Below are 23,007 nucleotides of genomic sequence, written 5' to 3'. Positions count from 1 at the left end.
TTAATTGGAGTGCCTTCAAACGAGGCGTGAAGAGGTATCTTGCGGGCCGGCATGGCGAGGGTGACTAGTGCTGCTCATTCCTACTGAGTGTACTGGTCGTCTTCGCGTTTGGACTCCACTTTCCGTTGGAGTGGAGTCATATGTCTACCCGTACAATACAAAAAAAAATAAAAAAAGTTTATTCAAGAATTAAAAAATATGTTACGGCAATGTTCTGACGGTATCACATTGCTACATATTAAAGTCACAGTATTTATACAAAATATAATTATCACACTCATGTCCTCAGCAATCTGAAAATCCTTTTATTCTTACATACAACACTACATTTAACCACCAATATCAATACCGGCGTAATTTAAATTTCTTATTGAGGAATACTCAAGATATATAAAAAAATAAATAATGTTTTTAAATTGATTGAAAATTGTGCCAAGCGTGTTTTAATATTGTAATAAATAAATGCAGATGAATTTGATTCCAATCTGTGATATTCATATCGGAAATACCTACAATAATTTCCTGAGACTACAATTTATTGTATAAGATTGTTTTTTGTTTTTGATAAAATTTATGTTCGGTTTCAAAATAATGTATTGTTACATGATATTATAATTCACAGAGCAAAATTACTCATTAAATTTTAAATATTAATAAATTTTTTATAAATTTAAAAAATACAAAAGAGGAAATACTACGAAGGGTTTAATGCGGTTGAGGAATGCAAAATAAAATTTTTATATATTTCATCAAGTATTTATATATTTACTACACAAGTACAAATATTTAATTTACAGATAAATTCTTTATTTACACTTTAAACGTTTGAATTCCTGAAAACCGACGTAAGGATAATTTTGTACTAAAATAAGTATAATATTATAGTTACTATGATTTGGTTCTATAAAGGTTTTAATTAAGAATTAATTATAATTAAATAATACATCATTAAGTAAAATACGTTAACTTAAGCTATATTTACACGATAATTTACAAATATATAAGAAAATCGAACATGACCAATTACAAGGGAGTTTTCTTATCTATTTTGGCGACATTTTTTTTTTCTTATCACTTGAAAAAGGTGAACGTATTGCACCATACAGCCTTAGCGTCAATACAACAATAGAAATAACTTATTAAATTAAATGGTAAAGATTTTAAATTATAGAGGTCGATTAAGCGCGCATTCACATTAATTTTAATACCAATACATTACAATAACCCAAACTGATATATTTCATGCATGTCGGAAGTTTATTGCTCTCATTTATATATTCGAATTGACCTTAAACTTTTGGAAAATATACAATTTATTTTCAATTTCTTTTACTGTCCATTTGACTGTGTACTTGGAGATGGTGAGCCAGGTAAAGAGTTATGCATTGCCAAATGCGGTGGCATCATCGGTGGTAGGGGCCTTCCCATCAGGTGGTGGGGGAAGTACTGCTGCAATGGGTGAGGGTACATGTGGTGGGGATGGCGGGAAAACTGCGCCATTTTGAGCTTCTCGATCTCGGCTTCTTGGACGCGTTTCGCTTTAGCGCGACGATTTTGAAACCAGATTTTGACCTGATGACAAATAATTTCAATTATTGTAATATGTTTCACTAACGTTCTAAGTCTAAAGGTCACACGTGCGAAATGAGGTCATGTTTGTAACTGATAACGTTTTTTATAACCTATAAGACTTATTTTGTTTTTAAAACTTTATTATAAAATTACTCGTCAAAGCAAATATTTGTATATCTTTAGCATATAGACATATGAATATGATTATAACTAAGTAATTGTGATATTATGACGAAAGTAATTGATTCCATTATAACTCAATTTTCAATACCAATTTTTATTCTGTTATATATTATGTTACATTTAAAAATCATTCTAAAATGATTTTTTTAAATAAAAATAAGAGTAAAAGTGCAATTAGCTTAAGTTTTTTTTATCAAGTTGGTACTATTGTCATTTTTGTTAGTAATTCTATAAAAAAAATATCTAACTAACCTGTGTCTCTGACAGTCCCAGTGATGACGAGAACTCCGCCCGTTCAGCTATGCTCAGGTACTGCTTGTCTACGAACTTGCTCTCTAGAGCACGCAGTTGTTGAGCGGTGAATGGAGTCCGGGGCTTCCGGTTCGGTTTGTGCTTACGCAGATTGCATTTTAGTTTTGGTGGCTCGCCATTGGCATCTGTGAATGTAATCATTTCATTAATAATAATTCCCATGCTACTATATACTTAATGTTCTATTTTTAAAACCATGTTTTTTATATAATTTTTTTTTGTTCTCAAATAATCAAATCCCTACAGACGTGTTGTCTGTAGCTTTGGTGTATATCTTTTGTTTTTATTTCCAGCCAGCATTACAATCTAAATATTAGTATTACTGATGACAATGCAACATTTTAATTGGACAACGTATCAATTAAAATATATTAACTAAATGAAACAATTGCCATGTTTCGATATCGACAATCTGTGATATTATAATTAGACATAGTCTCAATAACTCGTTAAAGCGAGTGATACTTGTAATCAATTTTATCTAATCAATCTATTTACTAAGTGTTAAATTAAATTTTGCTATACGATATTTACGTACAAAATAATCAAACGAAATGAAGTGCAATGACCTTTTGTTTTCTTATTGGCTGCATAAATTATTTCCTTAGCTTAAAAAAAATACCAGCTTACATTCTTTATTTTTTTTAAAGTTTTTATTGATCAAATTCAGGTAATTTGTAAATATATTTCTTTACAAATTGAATTAAAATGGTATAATATATAAAACTAATAGTTCTGTAAACGGCTCTATAGCCGAAGACTTCTGTGGAATGCCGCTTATTTCTCAATAAATCGTATAACGCGCAACGCGGAGGAAACGGACCGCGGCCTAACGATAACATCTATACAAAGTAATTTTTAAATGATTTAGCGATAAAACATGTATTAATACGCAAAACCGAGTATTTTTTTAACTGGACTGGTTTGAGATATTTGATTAAAGATCATATTTACTAACTCGAATGAGTTTATGTTTCCTCATTATCGTATAAAAAAACCACTAAGTGACGAAGCGCTTTGGCTTTTTTTAAACATATACATAGTTTACTGCTGATGTTTTAAGCGTATTGCAAAGATCGAGAAAGTAAAGTAAATAATTATTGTCTTTATTCTTACTTTGAATCTAACCATCATACGGTGATACTTGTCAATTTATCAATCAAACTGGTATTTAGAGGACCACGTTACATACTGTAACTATTTAATCAGTTCTAGTGTAAAAGTCATCTTCTAGAGTAAAAGGTTATCTTTAATTGACAGAGACATAATAATTAATAAGTAAAACTTTTATACCATTAATGGCCGGCTTTAAGAAATTACATATTGCCCTTGTGCTAAGAAACACACTATCTCAATTATGGATCAAACATTAACACAATATTGCTATTTGACAAATCATTGTCAAACAGAATCAGCAGTAATTCCTACTACAGATCTCTATATTGATTATATAATATATATTAAACCTATAAAATATATATATATATATATATATATATAGTCGTCTTTACCATTTCATAGAAAATATCCCGAACCGTGTCTATCTATAGATGTTTGAAAATTAATTTACAAAAACAAAGTACAAATCTCTTAACAAATGCTGTTATCACAGCTAATAGCTTAGATAAGTGATATTTGTATATTTAATTGAATTAAATTTAAAGCTTATAATAACACGAGAACCGGTCAAACGGGCTGACATAACGGTAAACATATTAAACAACAAGAATCGCTTAATCTTTATGAATAATTGCTATTTTTAACTAATTTATGATAAAATTTTATAGCTCATATCGATGTTAATTAATGTTTACTAACTAATTAGTGTTTGTGCGTTGATTGATTGAATTGCGTTAGAAAGTCGATAGTCAGTTTGATAAACAAATTACGCAAATCAATTCATGAGCGGTCATTCATAATTGACGTATGTACGTATGTGTATATATATACCTAATTGTGCACTATGTAAGGTTAGACAAAGATCGCTGATAGCGACATCTCGTTCAAAGTCAAATAATTGTCATTAATCGATGCTATTTTGTTTCATTATTATATTTACGCCCGGTTCGTATCTGTAACGAATCGTTATTTTATGTCATTAACAGATCGTTTTCGACTTTAAAGCAACCGTTTATTTAATCATTCATAAGTATATGATCTTATTGAGATCATCCGTAAGGAAAACGAGTCGTTTCTTGATAGTTGTAAACTGTCATTATTAGAGTATTTACCAATGGCGCATAAATCGTATACATTTCATTTTTAATATTGTAGTGAGGCGTATTTATTTTCAATTGTATCAAGCAATTGAAAATAAGTACGCTTCGCTACAATCAATTTAATAGTAATAACAGTAATAGAAGCTTTGTTTCCCTCACACACGACCAATAATAATATGGAAGTAAAATTGCACAGATGTGCTTAAAATTTGGCAAAAAGAAATATCTCAGATACAATTAAAAATTTTTGCTCGTGTCAAAATAAAGAGATTTATCTCGGTTAAATGATCACGCTAATCTAGCTTCTATTATAAAGTGATAGAGACGTTATTCCCATATCATATGCACATGAAATCCGCGTTACATTGCTTCTATTAGAAATATTAACCTTGTCACAACGTTTACGATTTCAACATATTAATCCCGATGTCAAACACCACGAGTCGCTTAATAGCTAATGGGCCACAAAAAGCAAGGAAAAAAGTAAATTATGTGACAGCCGAAAAAAAGTTCATGTGTATTAATGTCGTGTTAGGATGTCAAAGCGGCTGCCGGCGCACTCAAACAAAAATAAAGTTAGGTACACATGCGACTGGGAGACTGTCGTTGTGAATGAAGTAAAAATGCACTATCGACTTCAAACAATATTCAGTACAATGTTTAATAAATTTGTTCTTAAATCTTAATAATTAGTATCAAACTTATGTTAAGTATGTTATTTGAATAATAATCCTTATGTGCCTCTGAATTGTCTAAAAGCTAAACTAGCATCGAAAATGCTAAAAAAATAAAGGGAGAAAATATATATTAAATTTATCGTGAATAAAATGTATTAAACATTTAAAAAATATTTTCTTGTTTATTGTGTACATTTAGTGTGTTCGATATTTGAATAATAAAAAAAAAACCATTAATCGGGTTTGTCAGCCACTCCTTAATAGGTCTTAGCATGTGCGTTCGCCCTTAAATTGTCCACGTCTAAATTACATATTTAAAAATACTTGCACGAGAACTGTCTGTTTCACTGTTAATTGTCTAAGAGATATCGGCTGCAGATGTTCACTGAATTATACGCGTTTAAGAGTATTGAAAGAAATACGACTCGTTTTAAAATTTAAATACATTTTGCCATTGTTTTACACTCATTCCGTCTAACTTTTTTTTTATTTCAGGCATTATTCTCTTTATAGTCGAAATAATGAGAAATAAGCACATTTCTCAAATTGAAAATACCTTCGAATTGATAATTTAATTCATTCGATATCAAAATTAATTTTATTAGAAAGTAATTGATAATTTATTTGACCTTAAAAATTGTAATATATGTACTTCGTTCAATTCAGCTTTTAAAACACCCTCTGAATCGTTATTTTAGAAGGTATTTTTTTTTTTATAATTTGTGAACTGATGCGAATAAAGCTTAGTAGTTAATCTAAAAAGAGAATCATACAACATATACATATATACAATTATACTTATTTATATTAACCGGGTAGACATATGACTCCACTCCACCTGATGGTAAGTGGTAGTGGAGTCCACGCGAACACGGCCAGTACACTCAGAGAGAATGAACTGAGAATGAACTAGTCGTCCTTGCCTTGCGGGCCCGCGAGATGACTTCACACCTCGTTTGAAGGAACCCAGTATATATATGAGGAATAGTTCTATAATCCTGTACTGTAATAATAGTTTAACATTCAATTTAAATTTATTTATTTTCAAATGTAAAATGGTCTGTGGAATTTTATTATAGATTAATTGCAATGTACGTTGACACTCACTACGCCCGAGATTCCATCGAGATATAACAAGAATTGATGTTAATGAAATCAATTTAAATGATATGCTGACCGTACTATTCCAGTACCGCTAAAAAGACAGTTGATATATTAATGAGCGAGTTTGCTTTTTGTGAAAGCACCACCATTAATCGTGCGAGGCGTGGTATGTCATTCATTCCGATGTTTTAAACTTGACGTTTTTTGTTGTCTGTGCAACGGAGGCGGGAATTCTTGCGCGGGAGTTGCGTTTACAGAAAATGCTATTTTATTGTAGTGTTTTACACTAATGATCAATCGTAAATATAGATGACTCTATGACTGTATTGAGCGATCTGTTTAATGATAGCGCATCTGAATGATGTTCATTTTTTTATACTACTTAGTTAAGTATTATTAACGCTTGAACTTTATTTTCGAAGAAGTCGGAACCGATATTCGATATTTTTATTTGATATGTTTTACCGCCAATTTTTTAACGGTCAGCAAGCTTTCATGGTTAAATATCATAGTCTTATCTCAACAATACGTTAGTCTTTTTGTAGTTTTTATAAAGAACACTTGTCAAATATATATATATATTTTATTCCACTGATAAAAAACCCGGCTGCAAACCTATATATTTTTTTAAATATGCTTCTAATCTATGGAACGAACGATATCATTGAAAATTTATTTTATTCAACGACAAAATAATCGATATACGTAAACGAGCAACGTTAACTAAGCATTCGTAAGCAAAAAGGAAGCGAGAGACATCACAATAAATCTCCATAATCGGTTCAAACAAAGACCGTCCCAGCCATTAACAAGTCTTCCCGAATTCTCCGAGTACACCTACAATATTTATCTGGCGATCAAACGAAATGTCTTGTATAGAATCATTCATCACGCGACTCGATCGCTTTTGAACCGGGCCATAGAAAACGCGGAAGTCCGCCGTTAAACTGTGCCCCGGATATGTTATTATAAAGGCTTTGATTTAATTGTTTAGATCAAATAGTAGTTTAATACTTGAATGTTATAGGTAAAGTTTAATTTGATCTTATTTACTGATAGTACTTTGATATAGTGGTTTGTACCGATTTATTTTTAATGTTAATCAAAGGTAATATTTAAATTGTGCCAGTATTAAATATGTCAATTTAAAACTGTTTTTTTTTTTGTTAAAGAGGCACGGTTTTTTTACGCCTTGTATAGCGGAATATGCAAGAGTTATGTTTCCAGCTTTATGTTATAATTGTGTGTCTATAATTTGAATCTTTACTTATCTTAGTGTTGCCAATTAATAACAAATATGTTATATTTAAAGAAACATTATTATTATTATTAAGAAGTCAAATGTAAACATTAATGTCACTACAAAACTAAAATATTAAAATAGTAGTTACGACTCCAATACAAACTTCGACCTTAATACCTAAATCACAAAGTGACTCACGCACACAAACACGGCTATAAACTGTCATTTCCAGCGTATTCCATGGCTCTAGTCTGTATCGATTAACTAAAGCGCGCATTTAGCCCCGACGCAATACAAATAGCACTATTCAATGGGACATTAGTATTTTGGCGTACAGCCAACACTTGACAACACTTGACTGCTTGTTCAAACCGCTGATTTAGCTGGAAATTACTTTATCTGTGGACAATTCATTTGTATGCGGTTTTGTAACGGTTTTAACCGAAAATAGAAATATTACTACTGTTTTTAATATAATATGCATATATGGATTTGGTCATTGTATAATGTAACGATTTTATAAAAAAAAAAGAATAATATTTAAAGATTAAAAGTAAATTGTAATTTGGAACCTCATTTAAAAAACGAATAAAGGAAAAAATATTTCTTCCTAATAACAGGAAAAGATTTTTTAAAAATAAATACTGTAGTTAATACCGAAGGTAGACTCAATAATGTTAATTGTATTTAATTAGTTAATTATCCCGTATCCTATCCCGTCGCAAATTAATTCCCATTTTGTATTATGAAGCTATTTAAAAGTACCTCCTTACTTTAAAAAAACAATAAAAAACGAAACGACATTGTTTCTCTTAACCGTACAAATGTATCCATTGTCTTATTGCGTATAATTGATTGAGAATGCTTCTATAATTAGGAGCATGACTTATGGACCACGCCTAGTGTTGCCATTTTAGTCATTAACCAATATATTGGTGTTAAGTACATGTGACGACTACAGGACAGATTTTTAATAGTAAGTTCCAAATTTAAATATTTATAAACTTGGTACATATTAAGTTTACTTTATAATAAGAATAGAACCGAATAATTGGAGGTGTATCTTTGTATGAATTTTATCCATACGTAGTCAGAACGAGCAGCTAGTTAAATGTTAACCGTTTCGTCAATGCGCAAATTATTCATCTAATCTATGTGTACTACTTGTTCCTTATAATTATTATTATGATTACGAATATATTATATTATATATTGGAGATAAAATCCATATAGAACTATGTAGTTAATTTCAATTGAATATTAAATATATACTTATATGTGAGTTTTAATGTCATTTATATCGATATCGATATAAGCTATCCTTACAATGTTATATTTAGCAACCCTGCTCTATTTATATTACGTTTACAGATTTGTAGATTATTTGTTTAGTTTTGCATATTTTTGTACGATATACCGCTATTGGTTACAATAGAATACGATTCTGCACCTTCAAGATACCTCATCCAATTACAATCAAAAGATTATCTGTCAATTGCGATTAGTAACCAATCACCTGTGTGGTAAATGAAATTCTATTGGACCTTAATATAACGTGATTATTCGAGAGATCATGATCAGACAATTATAGAACCATTCAAAATATCAATTTCGATGTGATTGTATATGTTGCAAAGATGGATCTATTATGGTCTCAAAATGATGTATTATATAAACACAATTGGCACAATACATCTGTAGTAATTGAATTCTTATGACAAGAATTACGCATTTCGTAACTTTTTAGAAAGTTATTTTTTACGTGAAACTATAGTACTATTTGAACTAAGAGAGTTTTGCATACATTTACTAATGATAAATTCGTGGGTATAAATGCTGTTGTATTTTCTTTAAATAGTTTTGTAAGCAATTATCTGATTACGTTGTTGGTACTACTTCAAACACCGTCACACTAGTGTTAACCATGGATTCGTGAATCTTTACTTTTTTTTTTTAATGAGGTGAAGTTATGAATGTACAACAGTACTATTCTGTATCTGTATCACACTTCGTATTTTACTCGTGAAATGTTGAAACCGACTTGCGGTGATATCCTACTTTGATGGGGGTATCCTTTTTATTTTATAATTATATTAATCACTGTCGCGTATAACTTTCTGATATTTCATTAAAATTACACATTTATTTTTAATTATTATACACAACCAAAAAAATGAAGTCTGTTCGGCTCGAATCTGAACGGCTTTTTAATTAATTATGCTATATTTTTATGGTAACACGCCACATTTTCCTGTTACATAATAAACTAGGTCATCGTCCCGACTTTGCTCGGCTGTACCACGGATTCTGTCATGATTTTTGCGACATTAACCGTATACGCAGCGCACGCATTGGAAGCTCTAAAAATGTATATTTTTCCCCCATTTTTGCAACATTTTCATTTGATATTCCGCTCTTATTGGTCGTGATGGTATATAGCCATCTAACACAGATATTATTTTTAAATCAGACCTGAGATTAGCGCCTTCAACCAAACAAACAAACTCTTCAGCTTTATTCAAAATATATAGATTATTCAATAATGTTTAATAAACAAATAGTATAATATTTTTTGAAAGTAATATAGTATTATTTAATAAATAGATAGAAATACCCAGAATATGTTAAGAAACTTTGTTTATAAGATTCCAGTAATTCGAGTCAAAGATAACGATCTCTGCATCCCGTGGTCAGCGGCGCATTGATACTATGAAAGTGGCCTATATTTCTTTAATGTCAATCTTTATTGACAAAGGTCTTAATTATATTGCACTCAATTTGAAATATTTCAAAGAATACGTTCGAAATTTAAATAATATTTTTTTAAATATCAAAGAGAGTTCATCTCATTGTTTTGTTAAAATAACAAATATAACTATTACAATGAGCTCATTCGATCATAAAACATATTATCCTCAATAAAACAAAATGTTTACACAAACGAATTCGGTCAAATTAATTAAAAATATAATCGCGCCATAAAAATAATCGGAGGATAAAGTTCATTAGTATTAATTATAATTGTAAATAACTAACCGAGATATGATAAAATATATATAATATAGCTATTTAATTATGTATATTGTCTTGATATTTACAATTGTGGTCAAATAATAATATATATTTTATGGTTTTTAAAATAACGATTAGTTTAATGAGGTTATATTTAGAAAATGTTAAAATTTAATCGTTAAAACACTCCGATGTTTGACTTATCGACCTTAATAAGATAAACTTCAATGATAAAATGTATTATAATAAATTTCATGCAATATTTAGGTATGTTGCCTACTAACACGATATATTAGGATTTATACCATTGCATTTCTAATATTATAAACGCGAAAGTGTGTTTGTTTATTTTTTACGTTTCCACGTCTTAACCACTCAACCGATTATCGTGAAATTGCATACATGTTGTCAGGTATATAGCAACATAGGCAGAGCCGTCTCAAGCTGTGGTGGCCCCTAGGGCATGAATTTTGGGCCCTTTTGGTAAATAATTTGCTTATGGCCAGGCATTAAATATAGTTTTAAGTATTTTAAATCTGTTTGGTTGTACAATCTTATGGCTATTTTATAGCCGTTTTTGATAAATATGTTAGTTATTTCTTACAAGTATATAACTTTCGAAAATATACATAGCAGTCAATGTGAGCACAGACGTGTGAAGGAAATTGTTGGTTCTTCGGGGCCCTCTCAGGATGGGGGCCCTGGGCACATGACCCATGTGCCCTATAGTAAAGACGGTAATGAAAATAGGGTACCTGACTAAGTAGTCAACACACATGGGCTAAACCGCGGACGGAAGTGAGTAAATAAGCAGTGTTAAATGGACTAATACTGTATAATATGTTTTACGATTTCTATTAAGATATAATTGACTCGAAATGTCTTCCAATGGGAAAGGGAAGATCTTTTTTCATCATAATTCGGGAAAAACAGTGATAGCAAATCATATGATGACATTTTGTTATTTAAAAATTACATTTTGAATTCATTTCGAGAGGTCGAGGTCGCAACATTCGAAATAGTATTTGTAATACCCTTGAATTTAAAAATTAATCTACATATTATATCGTTTTAATAAATTACACTTTAAAATGAATTAATCGCCGAAATATACTGATATTCCACACTTTCATTTTTCAATAATGACAAATCTTTACCGTATAATAATATAATAAAATTATATCGTCAATATTACAAACTCTACAGGGTATATTAATAAATGAACATGTTAATGCGCGTGCGCCGGTACGCCGCGGGGCGTCCCGACTCCCACGCTGCACGCTGCCCACCTAGTTATAGAACATGTTTTATGTATTATTTTTTATAAACAAAAATTGAAAAATTATGCTTGCGAAGATTTTTTTATATCGTGGAATAAACGAGAGTGTGAACACATATTTATAAAAAAAATATTAGGCCTAAAATAATGACCTACGTCTCTTCAAAAAAAAAACAATTCTTTCTTTTAAGTAAATTCCAATTATGAAGCACTAAAAGATTTGATGTTAAAACGATAAAAAAAATAAAGCTGGAATATATTAAACGCGGAACGATTGTAAGGTATTCGTGACCAAAGGAGTGTATTTTAAAAATATTTGCTGTGCTATTTTTCCTAAATGAGTATTCAAATTAATTCCAAGAAGTCCGTTATTTATGGTCCTAATACAATGTGACCAAACCGCGATGACAAATTATCTAATTCGCCACGCTATTTTATTTTTAATTAAAATTAATAAATATAATATGATGATAGTTATCCGTATTTATAACCCGGATTATGATTCTGCGAATGAAAATTTATTTTGCGTTTTGACATTTATAATCTGTGAAATTTTATTCGATCCCTTATTTATTTCATCTGTGGGCACAATATTCTATATGCTCTTCGTTAAATTTAAAATTTTCATCTTTTAATTTGACATAAAAAAAAGAAAACTAGTCGAAGAGCAATTGCATTAATTTAAATTAATTGATTGAAATATAATTATTCAAATAAGAAATATGATATCTATGAGTAAATATATTTTTATGTCAAATATTATTTTAAAATGAATTTATGTATGCAATTAATTATAACGCTTGGATCAATCAATAATATCTATTCTCCGTAATCTCTACATCTCCCATTAAAACAGTAGCGAGCAATAAAATAGACTATATAAAAATTTGGAAACTATTAACGGATATTTGCATATACATTATAAATTCTTTTAAGACGATTAATAATAAATTATTCGTTGATAATTCACTAAAATCATCGATATCTTAACAGCATCTGGAATTTATAGAGGATAGACAATTAGTATCGTCCGCTTTCTTAATGTAAAATACTATTTTCTTATCTTTATTATTCAATATTTTATTAATCATTAAATTATTCCAGTTCGTTTTGTGGAATAATTAAAAAGATATAGGCGTTTTTGTATTTATTTCGAATTTTTAAATAATTAGCTTACAAATTGATGATATTTTTATCGCTACGATTTCTTTTTTGTACGAGCAAATATTTTTCGGTTGAATTTGTTTTTATTTAGCTCATGTTTATACTGCCTATGATCATAGATAGACAATAATAATACATCTTACATAAACAAAGGCTTTGTTTGCTTAATTTCAACGCATTTAATCTTAATGTAACGCTTGAACTCCAGAAATAACAACAACGAGTTGTTATTAAACTAAAACATCAACTCAATCGTTTTATCTATAAAATAATTTGCAATATTTTAATAAATTTCATGAACACACAAACGAAGAGAGCATGTAGTAACCAATTAGGCATATTCGAAATTAGTTACAGTATTAAGCTCATTACAAGCGTACAATAATATAACACGAAGAACCAAGCGACCAAGTGCAAACTCAACGATAAATACGTCCATATTTGTCTATCAGGTAACTGTAAATTCTTATCGGGGCGACTCGTTAGTGGTAACCCGAAACCCCTATTACTTCAGCGACGGGTTTTCAAATAGATACCTTAAGTTTTAGATATTAAGCTACAAATTGAATTGTAGGGTTATTTAAGGTCTTTTTTCTACCAGTACTCGCACGATTGCCTTTCCTAATTGGCTCGCCATCTGTTTTAATTCATTTCGCGATAGTTTTACAAGTATTTTATTGACGCATGGCTCCGCCTGGCGGACGGTAACGGAGCGATTAATCGATTCGACTCGTTTGCGTGCGAATCGCTCGATTGAATGTCTGGATTGCGAGTAACTATTGATTTAAAGTATTGTTTCATAAAAGTATCCGATTTAAGAACTCATACCTTTATTTCACATTAAACTAAATAAAGGATCCCTATATAAATCCTATCAATATTATTTGCCATTTGCAGCTAAATTGGTAATAAAGTAAATATCGCAATATGGGAGGTCGTGTTACATTTTTTTTTTAATTTGAACTAAAATGTACTGTAATACTGAGGCTTATAACATAAAATTAAATTAATCTTAAAAAGATAAATCCAGTAGCGTCTTCAGTGACGCGTGCTGCCATCTCGCGGACGATGACAGAGCATAATAAATCTTTAGATAACATCAGAAGTAAAGATTATACGGTGCTGGGATCCCCATCACGCCATCCGTGCTTCCTGCACGAACAAATTAGAGCTCGCAAACAATCATGCTAATTGGCAAACCCTTTGCTTTAAAACCTTTAGCTTAAGGTTCAAATTGGAATGGAATCTTTTGAAGGAAGCTGGTACTTTTAAGCAAATATATTTTTAGTTATTCGCAGAAGTACAGCAATGTTGACGCCGGTAACGACTTTAGACAATGAACAGAAGTGCAGTTTAAATCTTAAGTGCACTAGTTAAAAGCATGTAAAATTACGAGCAAAACGTTAGCTTGCTCTTTGACTATTTTACAAATGAGCCGGAGAACCACACGCAATTCGTAGAACAGTATTTACAACTGAAAGAAAATTTCGTTCACGTGAAATGTTAATTTCTATGCATTCCGAGTGGACTTTTTGCTAAATCGCATATTAAAACTCCTTGGTCATTGAATGTTTTTGTGCAATTTCAAATTCTGCCCTCGACCTATGCGTTGACCAATTAGAAATGCCCATTAAAACGCGCGGTTCTTTGCTTCTTTTTTTCGCAAAATGCATTCCTTCACGAAACAAGGTAGGCGATTAAATTCGTCAATTTGCACAAACAAGCCACCGGCTTTTGGCTGCGTCGGGTTTTTGATACCGAACGACTTCTGCCGGAATACAAATGACGTTTGAATAAATTCACAAAATTTATATATAACATCAAAAAAATATAATTTCGTAATAGTAAACACTATAAACGCAATTAATAATTATTATTATATATTCATCGTATCACGCTACTATCTCTATCTAACAAAATTTGCTGTTCCTAGAGACTTCTCTCCGTCTAGATTTTTGACCCTTAAATCCACTTTTGTATATGTCTATTTCATTATGCCTTTACCTAGGCTCCAAGCTACTTGAAGTCGTGATTAGGTAACAAACGCACAGAGAGATACTTTTACATATATCACATTGACGCACACGTGTGTCATTAAATCGAATATTTGTAAGGTAACGCGTTCCTAAGAAACATTGATTGACAAATAAGAACGCAATAGGTGTGAAATCAAAACTATAGGTAAATCCTTTAGAAATGGATACCTATTGTATTCATATTATTTCAGGTTAAGCTAAATTATATCTTATCTAATCACCGCTATGCATTTATTTAATACGTTATTATACGTTATAGAATAAAAAACAATAGAATACTTAGTGTAAAAGAAATGCTTTTTCCTCAAAGAGAATTTTCGTCGCGTTATTTTATTACGCATTCAATTATGACCAGTATTTTTCACGGACGAACTTTTTGCAAAAATTATAATATTTTTCAAAGTTGCTATAAAAACAATTCTAATCAAATTAGTTAATTAAGAAAGCAATCGAATGTCATTTAACATTAAGAAATTAAAAAACTTAATAGGAAACAAATATATTTGTTTTTAAATTAAAGGCAAAAAAATGCATTTTATTTTAAATAAAACTTTTTCAACACTTTAATTAAGAATTTAATTTTAAATATGTTTTCTTGATATCAGCTATATACAATGACATTTAAGTAAAAGGCACAGATATAATTAAATTGCAATAATCACGAGACCATTAGCTCGATAAGCGTGAAAAAAAAATTATTTCTTAATCAATTCCACTGAAGCAGTGCAATTTTGTATTAGTAATTTAACATTCTTAATAGTCTATTATGCGGACTCGTAAACAAATAGGAAAATACGAAGTTATAGTCGTATTAACGCGTATTTAACTCGGCAAAGGCAAGAGGCCATTGTGCCGATAAGAAAACAGGTCCTTTATTTTTCAACGTTTAGGTTAAATGTCCAGCGAATAAACTACGCTTTGCAGCGCTGATATTAGTACCATTATTTTCTATAACTGCACAGTACTGTACCTACACGTGTATTCTTAGTTTCAAAAGATAAATTTAACTTGAATAGGAAACAATGTAACTTTCGTAAAATACGACTTTCGTATTTATTACGTTACATTAAAAAACAGCAAAATTATTAAATAAAAAGTTACAAAGTTCAATTATATTTAAAATAAAAAAAATTAAAAAGCAATAAACAGCCATGTTTATTGTATTTTTTTTAATATATTATAGATGTTCTAGAAACATAACTAATCTAGAAACAAATGTTGATTGAACTATTTTAAGCGATGCGTGATTGCGCATTCAGTGGAAGGCAGGCATTAAAGCTGGATTGATTTGGTTCCAGATATAGTTCAGGAGCGAGATTTTTTTGTTTGTAATTGAACAAATTATATTAAATGTTATCGATGTATTCACATCTCTAAAGTTTCTTCGTGATACATGTATTAAATACATTTGTCTACGTAAATTAATGAAGCGATCAGTTTAAGAAAGAAAAAAAAAACAAATCTGCTAGCTATATTAACATATTAAGACAAATGATATGTGATCAAATTGTAGTAATTATATTATAACATCAAATATCGAAGGAGTTTTTATAGCCTTTTTGCAACGGGTAAAAAAGTTTTAGTAACGGTCTGTAAACGTCACACTGCTAGTTTAAAATCTTTACTTCTTTTGAGTAGACGGCTTAGAATTTATCTGCTTATCCTTCGAGCATGGTGTTACACATGACAGAATTACGTCCGCCACAGGCAGATTTCCTCACGACGTTTTCCCTTCACCTCTGGATATAAAATGATTTATAAGACGGGCTCCGACCATACAATTTCTGGTTAAGTTTCACGTGGTACAAGTTCTTTGTAGACGGCTAGCGTCTACAAAGAACTTGTACCTATCACTCGACAAAATCCTCAATATGCACTTGACCTTACTTCTAGATAGATTAAAAAGAATAAATATTACGAAAAAAGAATAATGAGACGACACAAACAATAAAGCAACAATTATGATCATTTTGTTCCTAACGATTTAACGTCTTTTTTTAATTATTTCATGGTAATTTAAATACGAAAACGAACGGACAGAAGTCACACGCGAAACTAGTACATAAATTATATGCATACAAAAGTTCAACAGTTTTATAAAGTGAATTAATGGATTGTGATAGTGCAGAAATGTTTGACATATTTACGACTGCACAATAAAAGGCAAAAAATTACACTTAATTAGTGTAAAACTGAAAATAAATTAAGTTCACGTGACAATGAGCCATTACAAGGAGCGGAGTGCATGTTAATGCCGGCTTAAATTCACTCGGTATGCATTTATATACGATACACAATGCAATAATCACATGATGATCTGAACATGTGCTTCAAATCAATTAGGGAAATAGATATGGCCTTTTGAACATGTGAACCAACTATATACTTACTATCTGTGACTTTGCTTGCGCAGACGCAGATTCGGCTTCAAGTCTAAGGAGACAACTAGATGACCCGTGAAATTCATAATTACATATACAATAAAACAATTGCCGCTTTAAAAATTCAATCCAGCGAGTGTCATTTGTGTTAATTTTTTTTTTAAATAATTGTAATAATCAATTTCCGTAACGTCAACTTTCAGCCTCGACTTGGAAAGATCACCGACCCAACCCTTGTATTAATTTACAGTTATTTTACTAGATTCGGACTCGAACTAGTAATTACTAAAAAATGAAAATTAAATAATAAGTAGTCTACGGATATTAATACATATAAACTATTGCGATTAAAATCTCGCGCTCGTAAACTGCATCATGTAGCTTTAAAAAACTGCTCTAGATTACTCTATCATTAATATTTCTAGTTGTTTATATAATAAAAATATAATTACCTAGTTATTCTCTCGCTATAATTAGTCATAGTCAATTTAAACTATGTTTTATATTTATCTGTTGCATCCTATGTTTATTCATTTTGAATGACAATGACAATTAAATAATTACAATAATTAATTTGCTTAAGCTGAAGGCGAGGCTGTATGTAGCAATACATTTGCTCCTACTGAAAAGAACGATTTAAAAAAAAGTGATTTGACTGACGTATGTCATATTTTAAATATGCAGACATATTTAAAATAATGATTCTATTATCTATCTAATTTTTAGCCAAGGAATTCTCTAAAAAAACATTACAATAAAACTTAATAGTCTTCATTGTACTAATAACCGTGCTTCAAGCACATTTGCTGTTAATGTCACGCTAAATGTTAAACACGCGAATAAGGGACTAAGAAATCTTACGATAGGTATATATAATGTTTTCACATTATGTATCAATATAATGTGTAGGTTAGCTAACGAATCCAGTTTCAAACAGGAGTAAGTACCAACATTTTTATGCGCTTAATTTTTATTCCGTACTACGTGATTATTAAATAGCTTAAATCATGTATTAATAGTTGTCTGAAAAGAATAAAGGCATGTATCTTTATATACGGTAATAGAAATAGAGTATTAGTAGCTGAGCATCTCCATCATTATTATCTCTATAATCATATTAATAATTGTTCTATTATCGAATACGTAGTGTATTGTTTTAGTACTTTAAGACAGTACCTCAATAACAACGCTATGTTTCCGTGTCAAACAAGCAAATAAAATTTATAATAGTTGTTGTATTGACTTCTTTTATTATTGATATTTCTCGTTTATCGAGATAACTACACAAAAGTTAGTATCTTGTCTAGGTTCGAAATCCGTCTGGTCACGTGATACATTCCAATACAAAAACAACTTATTTAGTCAACAACATGGATAATTCGTTTGCGTATTTTAATTGTAATAGTATTTCTTGTGAATACTTAAGCGGTTTATATTTCGTTAGAAATAATGAAAATTGTGAACAAATAATCTTATTTAATAACCCGTTTACAAAGAGACAATGTACCGATACGTAATGTATTAATTATGTTTAATGAAATTAGTTAAAAAAGCAATGCACTTTACTTAACAAATAACTTTTTATTCAACTAATAACGATTTTTAATTTAATGACATTAAAAACATGAATATTGTGATTTAATGGACTCGAAGAAAAACTAAGCGATTAGCACGCCACAGTTGAAATATATTAAGTATTAAATTTTCTTAATGATTTGAATTCACGCAAATTAAAATGTCTGCTGTGTTTTAGCGTCAGATATAAAATTGACATTACCTATTATGTATGTATTTTTATTACAAGTTTATATGCATATATTTTATACAGCAGTAATCTTGAAAATTAATGTCACCGGCCTCAGTGATCGTATAAACGAATAATTTCTTCGAAACCGTCCTAATTGCTTGAATTTTTTAAGCAAACATTGTAAGACGTGCGAAAAATAAATGTTCAAAGATGTAATCGCAGTAATTTTTTTGTTTCCATTAAATATTTTGCAAGTTATTTTTTTACGTCGATCTTCTAATTTAGATAATCAATAAATAAATATTGAAATATGTCGTACGTCCCATTTTATATTTCATTTTATAACCTAAACAATTTTGGTTTTATACGTAATAAAAATATAAACATTGCAATACCAATATACAGCACAATAAATACAATAGACATTTATTAATTTTTAATTATCGAAACCAATAAAAAATATAAATAAAATTCAAATTTATCTGATCCACGAAATCTTGGATCATTTGGGAATAATATGCTAAGTCGTCGGCCATGTTCGAACCGCCATCTTACCGTTGATATTGTTTTCGCATTTCGACAGATCCGTTATTTATGTAAGGCTTATTTGGCCCCTTTATTTGCGTGTTTGTTTTGGACGACCGGTTCTTAAGGGGTTACCGGAGATTTTAGCGTCGTGTCCCAATTGTCAAGAGGTTTATCCTTTGTAAACTTACACTCAATTTTTCACTTTAAGCGTGTTGACTGTTTATATCGCTACTTGTTGGATTAACACAGATATATCTTGTTGGAAAATAAATGAATTAGCCAACCTAATAAGAATATTTGCTTAAAGGAGAATCCGTATAGTTAAGAAGCAATTATTTAATATTAATAAGATTTCGTATAATTTTAATGTTAATTTCTGAACCATTTTATAATATTATAATTAATTAGGTAGTTTTATAAAACAGAACAGCGTATTAATTTTTTTAATACGAGAACAATTTATTCGTCCATACACCTCTTTTTAGTTTAAAATTTATGCCGTAGATATTTATAAATTATAAGTATTAACTACCTATTAAAGTGATGTAAGTGACATGCTACTAACTTTAATTACCCCCATCAATAACCATGGAGAAATATTCCAAATATTTTTCAACATGATATAAGATATACCATAAACATTCCGTTAGAGAAAGTACCAGTAAAATAAAAGTCAATAAACATGAAGATACATTTTAAGGTTACAAAAAAAGTGATTGATGACTGTGTGGAAACCCAAGAGGCGTTTCTTGCAGTAAATTATAAACTTCAGCGTACCCTTACAAAAACCGGCGCTACGCGGCCGACGATTGAAATACACGACTAAATGATACCAACTCTGGATTAACTTCCAATATTTTATAAGTAATTGACACCAAATTTATTTAAATAATTCACTTGGAAATTAGAATATTAAAACCAAAATATATTTTTTGGAGACTAACCTGTTATATGTCCAACTGGGAAATGCGATTGAAACAGTGGTCCGAATGATGGCACGACTGATGGAGCCCCAGGCCAGCCCAGGCCGTGGTAGGCTGCTGCCGCCGCTGCCAAGGCGCTGAACGGAGTCGGTCTTATAGGTCCTAATCTCTCTTTCTCATTAGGCGTCGACGTTCTATCGTCCTCATCGCTTTGAGCTCCGTTTTGCAAATCTTCGACGTCGACTATCGAATCTTCTTGATTTACAGAATCTTCGTATTCGTCTTCCGAAGATGTCACAGTTGCGGAGGCGTTTAGATTCAGGGGAGGGGTTTGGGATGATGGCCTGGGAGATAATGACTTCCCGCCGGGTAACTCGGGTTGCGCTGCCGGAGATTGTCTTAGAGGAGATTCTGGTATCGTTCGATGATGCCTAATCATTTCAGCCGTCTCATCAACCTGATTCGCTTTAGTGTCAGCCAATATTGAGGCGACGCTGAAGCTGATCCTCGACGCTTTCGGGGGCTCGGTAGCCTCCGCCGGGCTACTCGGGTATCTCGAAACACTCTGTATCGCCATGTTCACTTCTTTGTCCTCGTATCTTTGTTTCTTTAACATTGAACGCCAGTCAGTTCCATTTAGCACAGTTTCACACTAGGATCGCGATCGTGGGATCGTGTACGCATGCGGGCGCGGTCGGAGGTTGACTGGCCGGCGAGGAGCGGCGGAGACCCTCGCACCGGCTCGGAGGCGTGTCCGTGACGAGCGCCGCCTCCGAAATAAAGCCATCCCGCTCCGCCAATCGACCGTTCGGAGCCGAATTGATCCGAGCGGGGGCCGAGGGGAGAGCGATTTAGCACGCTCTTATCTCGTTAGTCTCCTTTGTGATACTCGATTTTTTTGTAGGAATCAAAACATAATTACCTTTTGTAGGGGTTCGCGCGTTTTGATCGCGCACTTTATGTCCGCCACCAGAGGTATAAAGTATAAAAATATAATGAGCAGTCGTGAATGCCGCTTGTTAAATCCTTTTGAGAGATTCTCCGGCTGGTTCCCTTTATGAGATTAGTGCCAGGGGCAGCGTTTTGGTGAATTTCGGCGCGCTGTTTACGGATCCGTTTCAAATTAGCGTTCCTGATTTACTGCCGCTCTGCCGTTGTAGTGACATTCGGCTTTTTGATTTATTTATTTTAAGGCAATTAGTAGAGTTTAATCTCATATTTACAGGTTAATTAAAATATATTACATGTGGATTAAAGATTCAATATCTTCACACTGTAGTAAATGAAAATGAAATTTCCCTTAACCCATTTTTTACCAATAAGTTAGATTCATAAAAAAAATATTAAATTCAAAATAAATTATTATAATTTTAATAATACTATTATATAGCAAAACGAATATGAATAAAAATGTCAATGAAATAATAATATTAATTTTATTTTGATATTTCTTTGATTCAAATTAACGTATATCTATTTCTTATCTTCAAATGCTCTACGAACATTGCCCCGGTAAGTCTAACAGCTAATTTATAATGTTGCAGACTTCGAGGTCATGGGGTTAAATCATTGACACATACATTTATCGTGTTTTCCCAAAATATTCCTCAGTAGCAGCCCGAAGTTACCAAAATTATGTATCTCTACCTATTCTACGAAGTTGGTCTATTGGTTACCTTATAACGCTGCAGATTTCAAGGTACTGAGGTTAAATCCTGAGTCGTTTACCAAGTTTTGAAAATGATTGAGTTTTACTGTTAGGCTACTTCAGTAGTTAATTTCAAAGATTCAAAATTGAATGTTATATATTCCCTTATAAAACAATATACCTAATGTAGAGTTTGTCTCTGTATTCGTGGACACTTCCGTACCTAGTAGAACTTAATTGGGTATATTACGATGAATAGCAGACATTTAATCTAATGTGTAACACTAATATAATGTATAGTTACATAATAAATTAAAACAATTATGTACAAAGATAAGGCTCAATAACATATGCCTTTGCACACTTATTTATTTAAATTCTTAACCACATAATGTGTTTATTATAAAAGCTATTATAAATTACACAAAAAGATAATAACATACGTTCATGAATTGTTAAAATTAATTATTTAATGATGATATTTGAATACAAAATCTTTAAGAATGTGTATGCGTATTACAATTCTGAGTACCTATATTATTTTTATGTTTGGGAATATTGTAGGTACGTTTATGAATTAAACCACCACACTCCTTCACTACAACATATGTACCTTGTTACATACATACATACAGAATGTAAGTACCAATGTATACTTTTTAAAATTTGCTCAAGACTTGATGTGTGACGTCATATGTAATACAATTTACATATGCCTTATTAAATTTTATTAATTGAATTTTTAGAAATATTTTAGTTGATGCACTTTGATGTGAGAGTCGTAAAGCAAAGTATTTATTTTAAACGCATTTTATTTCTTTTTTAAACAATGATGATATGCTTAGTAAATAAAAATGGAGTAGTAGCTAACGAAAACGTATCAGCCAAAATATGGTAGGTAAGTACTAATTTCAAGTCAATTTTAAAATAAACTGCATTATATTCGGAGAAAATAAACAATTTCCTATCACTTCACACT

General features: G+C 30.9%; 1 protein-coding gene across 1 annotated transcript; it reads right to left on the bottom strand.

Annotated features, from left to right (window-relative positions):
• Nucleotides 1-889: 889 nt before the first annotated feature.
• On the bottom strand, nucleotides 890-21,102 carry LOC125073083 (muscle segmentation homeobox-like). The gene is made up of 3 exons (XM_047683773.1): nucleotides 20,402-21,102; nucleotides 2,008-2,192; nucleotides 890-1,572 (listed from the first exon to the last, which is right to left on the bottom strand). Exons 1-3 carry the CDS (start codon nucleotides 20,994-20,996, stop codon nucleotides 1,330-1,332), a joined length of 1,023 nt encoding a protein of 340 aa, XP_047539729.1. The 5' UTR covers nucleotides 20,997-21,102; the 3' UTR covers nucleotides 890-1,329.
• Nucleotides 21,103-23,007: the final 1,905 nt, after the last annotated feature.

This window comes from Vanessa atalanta, chromosome 23 (assembly GCF_905147765.1).
Source record: "Vanessa atalanta chromosome 23, ilVanAtal1.2, whole genome shotgun sequence".
NCBI lineage: Eukaryota > Metazoa > Arthropoda > Insecta > Lepidoptera > Nymphalidae > Vanessa > Vanessa atalanta.
This window is presented reverse-complemented; position numbering and strand designations above follow the sequence as displayed.

Coding starts and splice junctions, on each gene's coding strand:
- LOC125073083 (XM_047683773.1), bottom strand. CDS start 20,996: ATGTTAAAGAAACAAAGATACGAGGACAAAGAAGTGAACATGGCGATA. Junction 2,193..20,401: donor CCCAGTTGGACATATAACAG/GTTAGTCTCCAA, acceptor TTACATTCACAG/ATGCCAATGGCGAGCCACCA. Junction 1,573..2,007: donor TGGGACTGTCAGAGACACAG/GTTAGTTAGATA, acceptor ATTTGTCATCAG/GTCAAAATCTGGTTTCAAAA.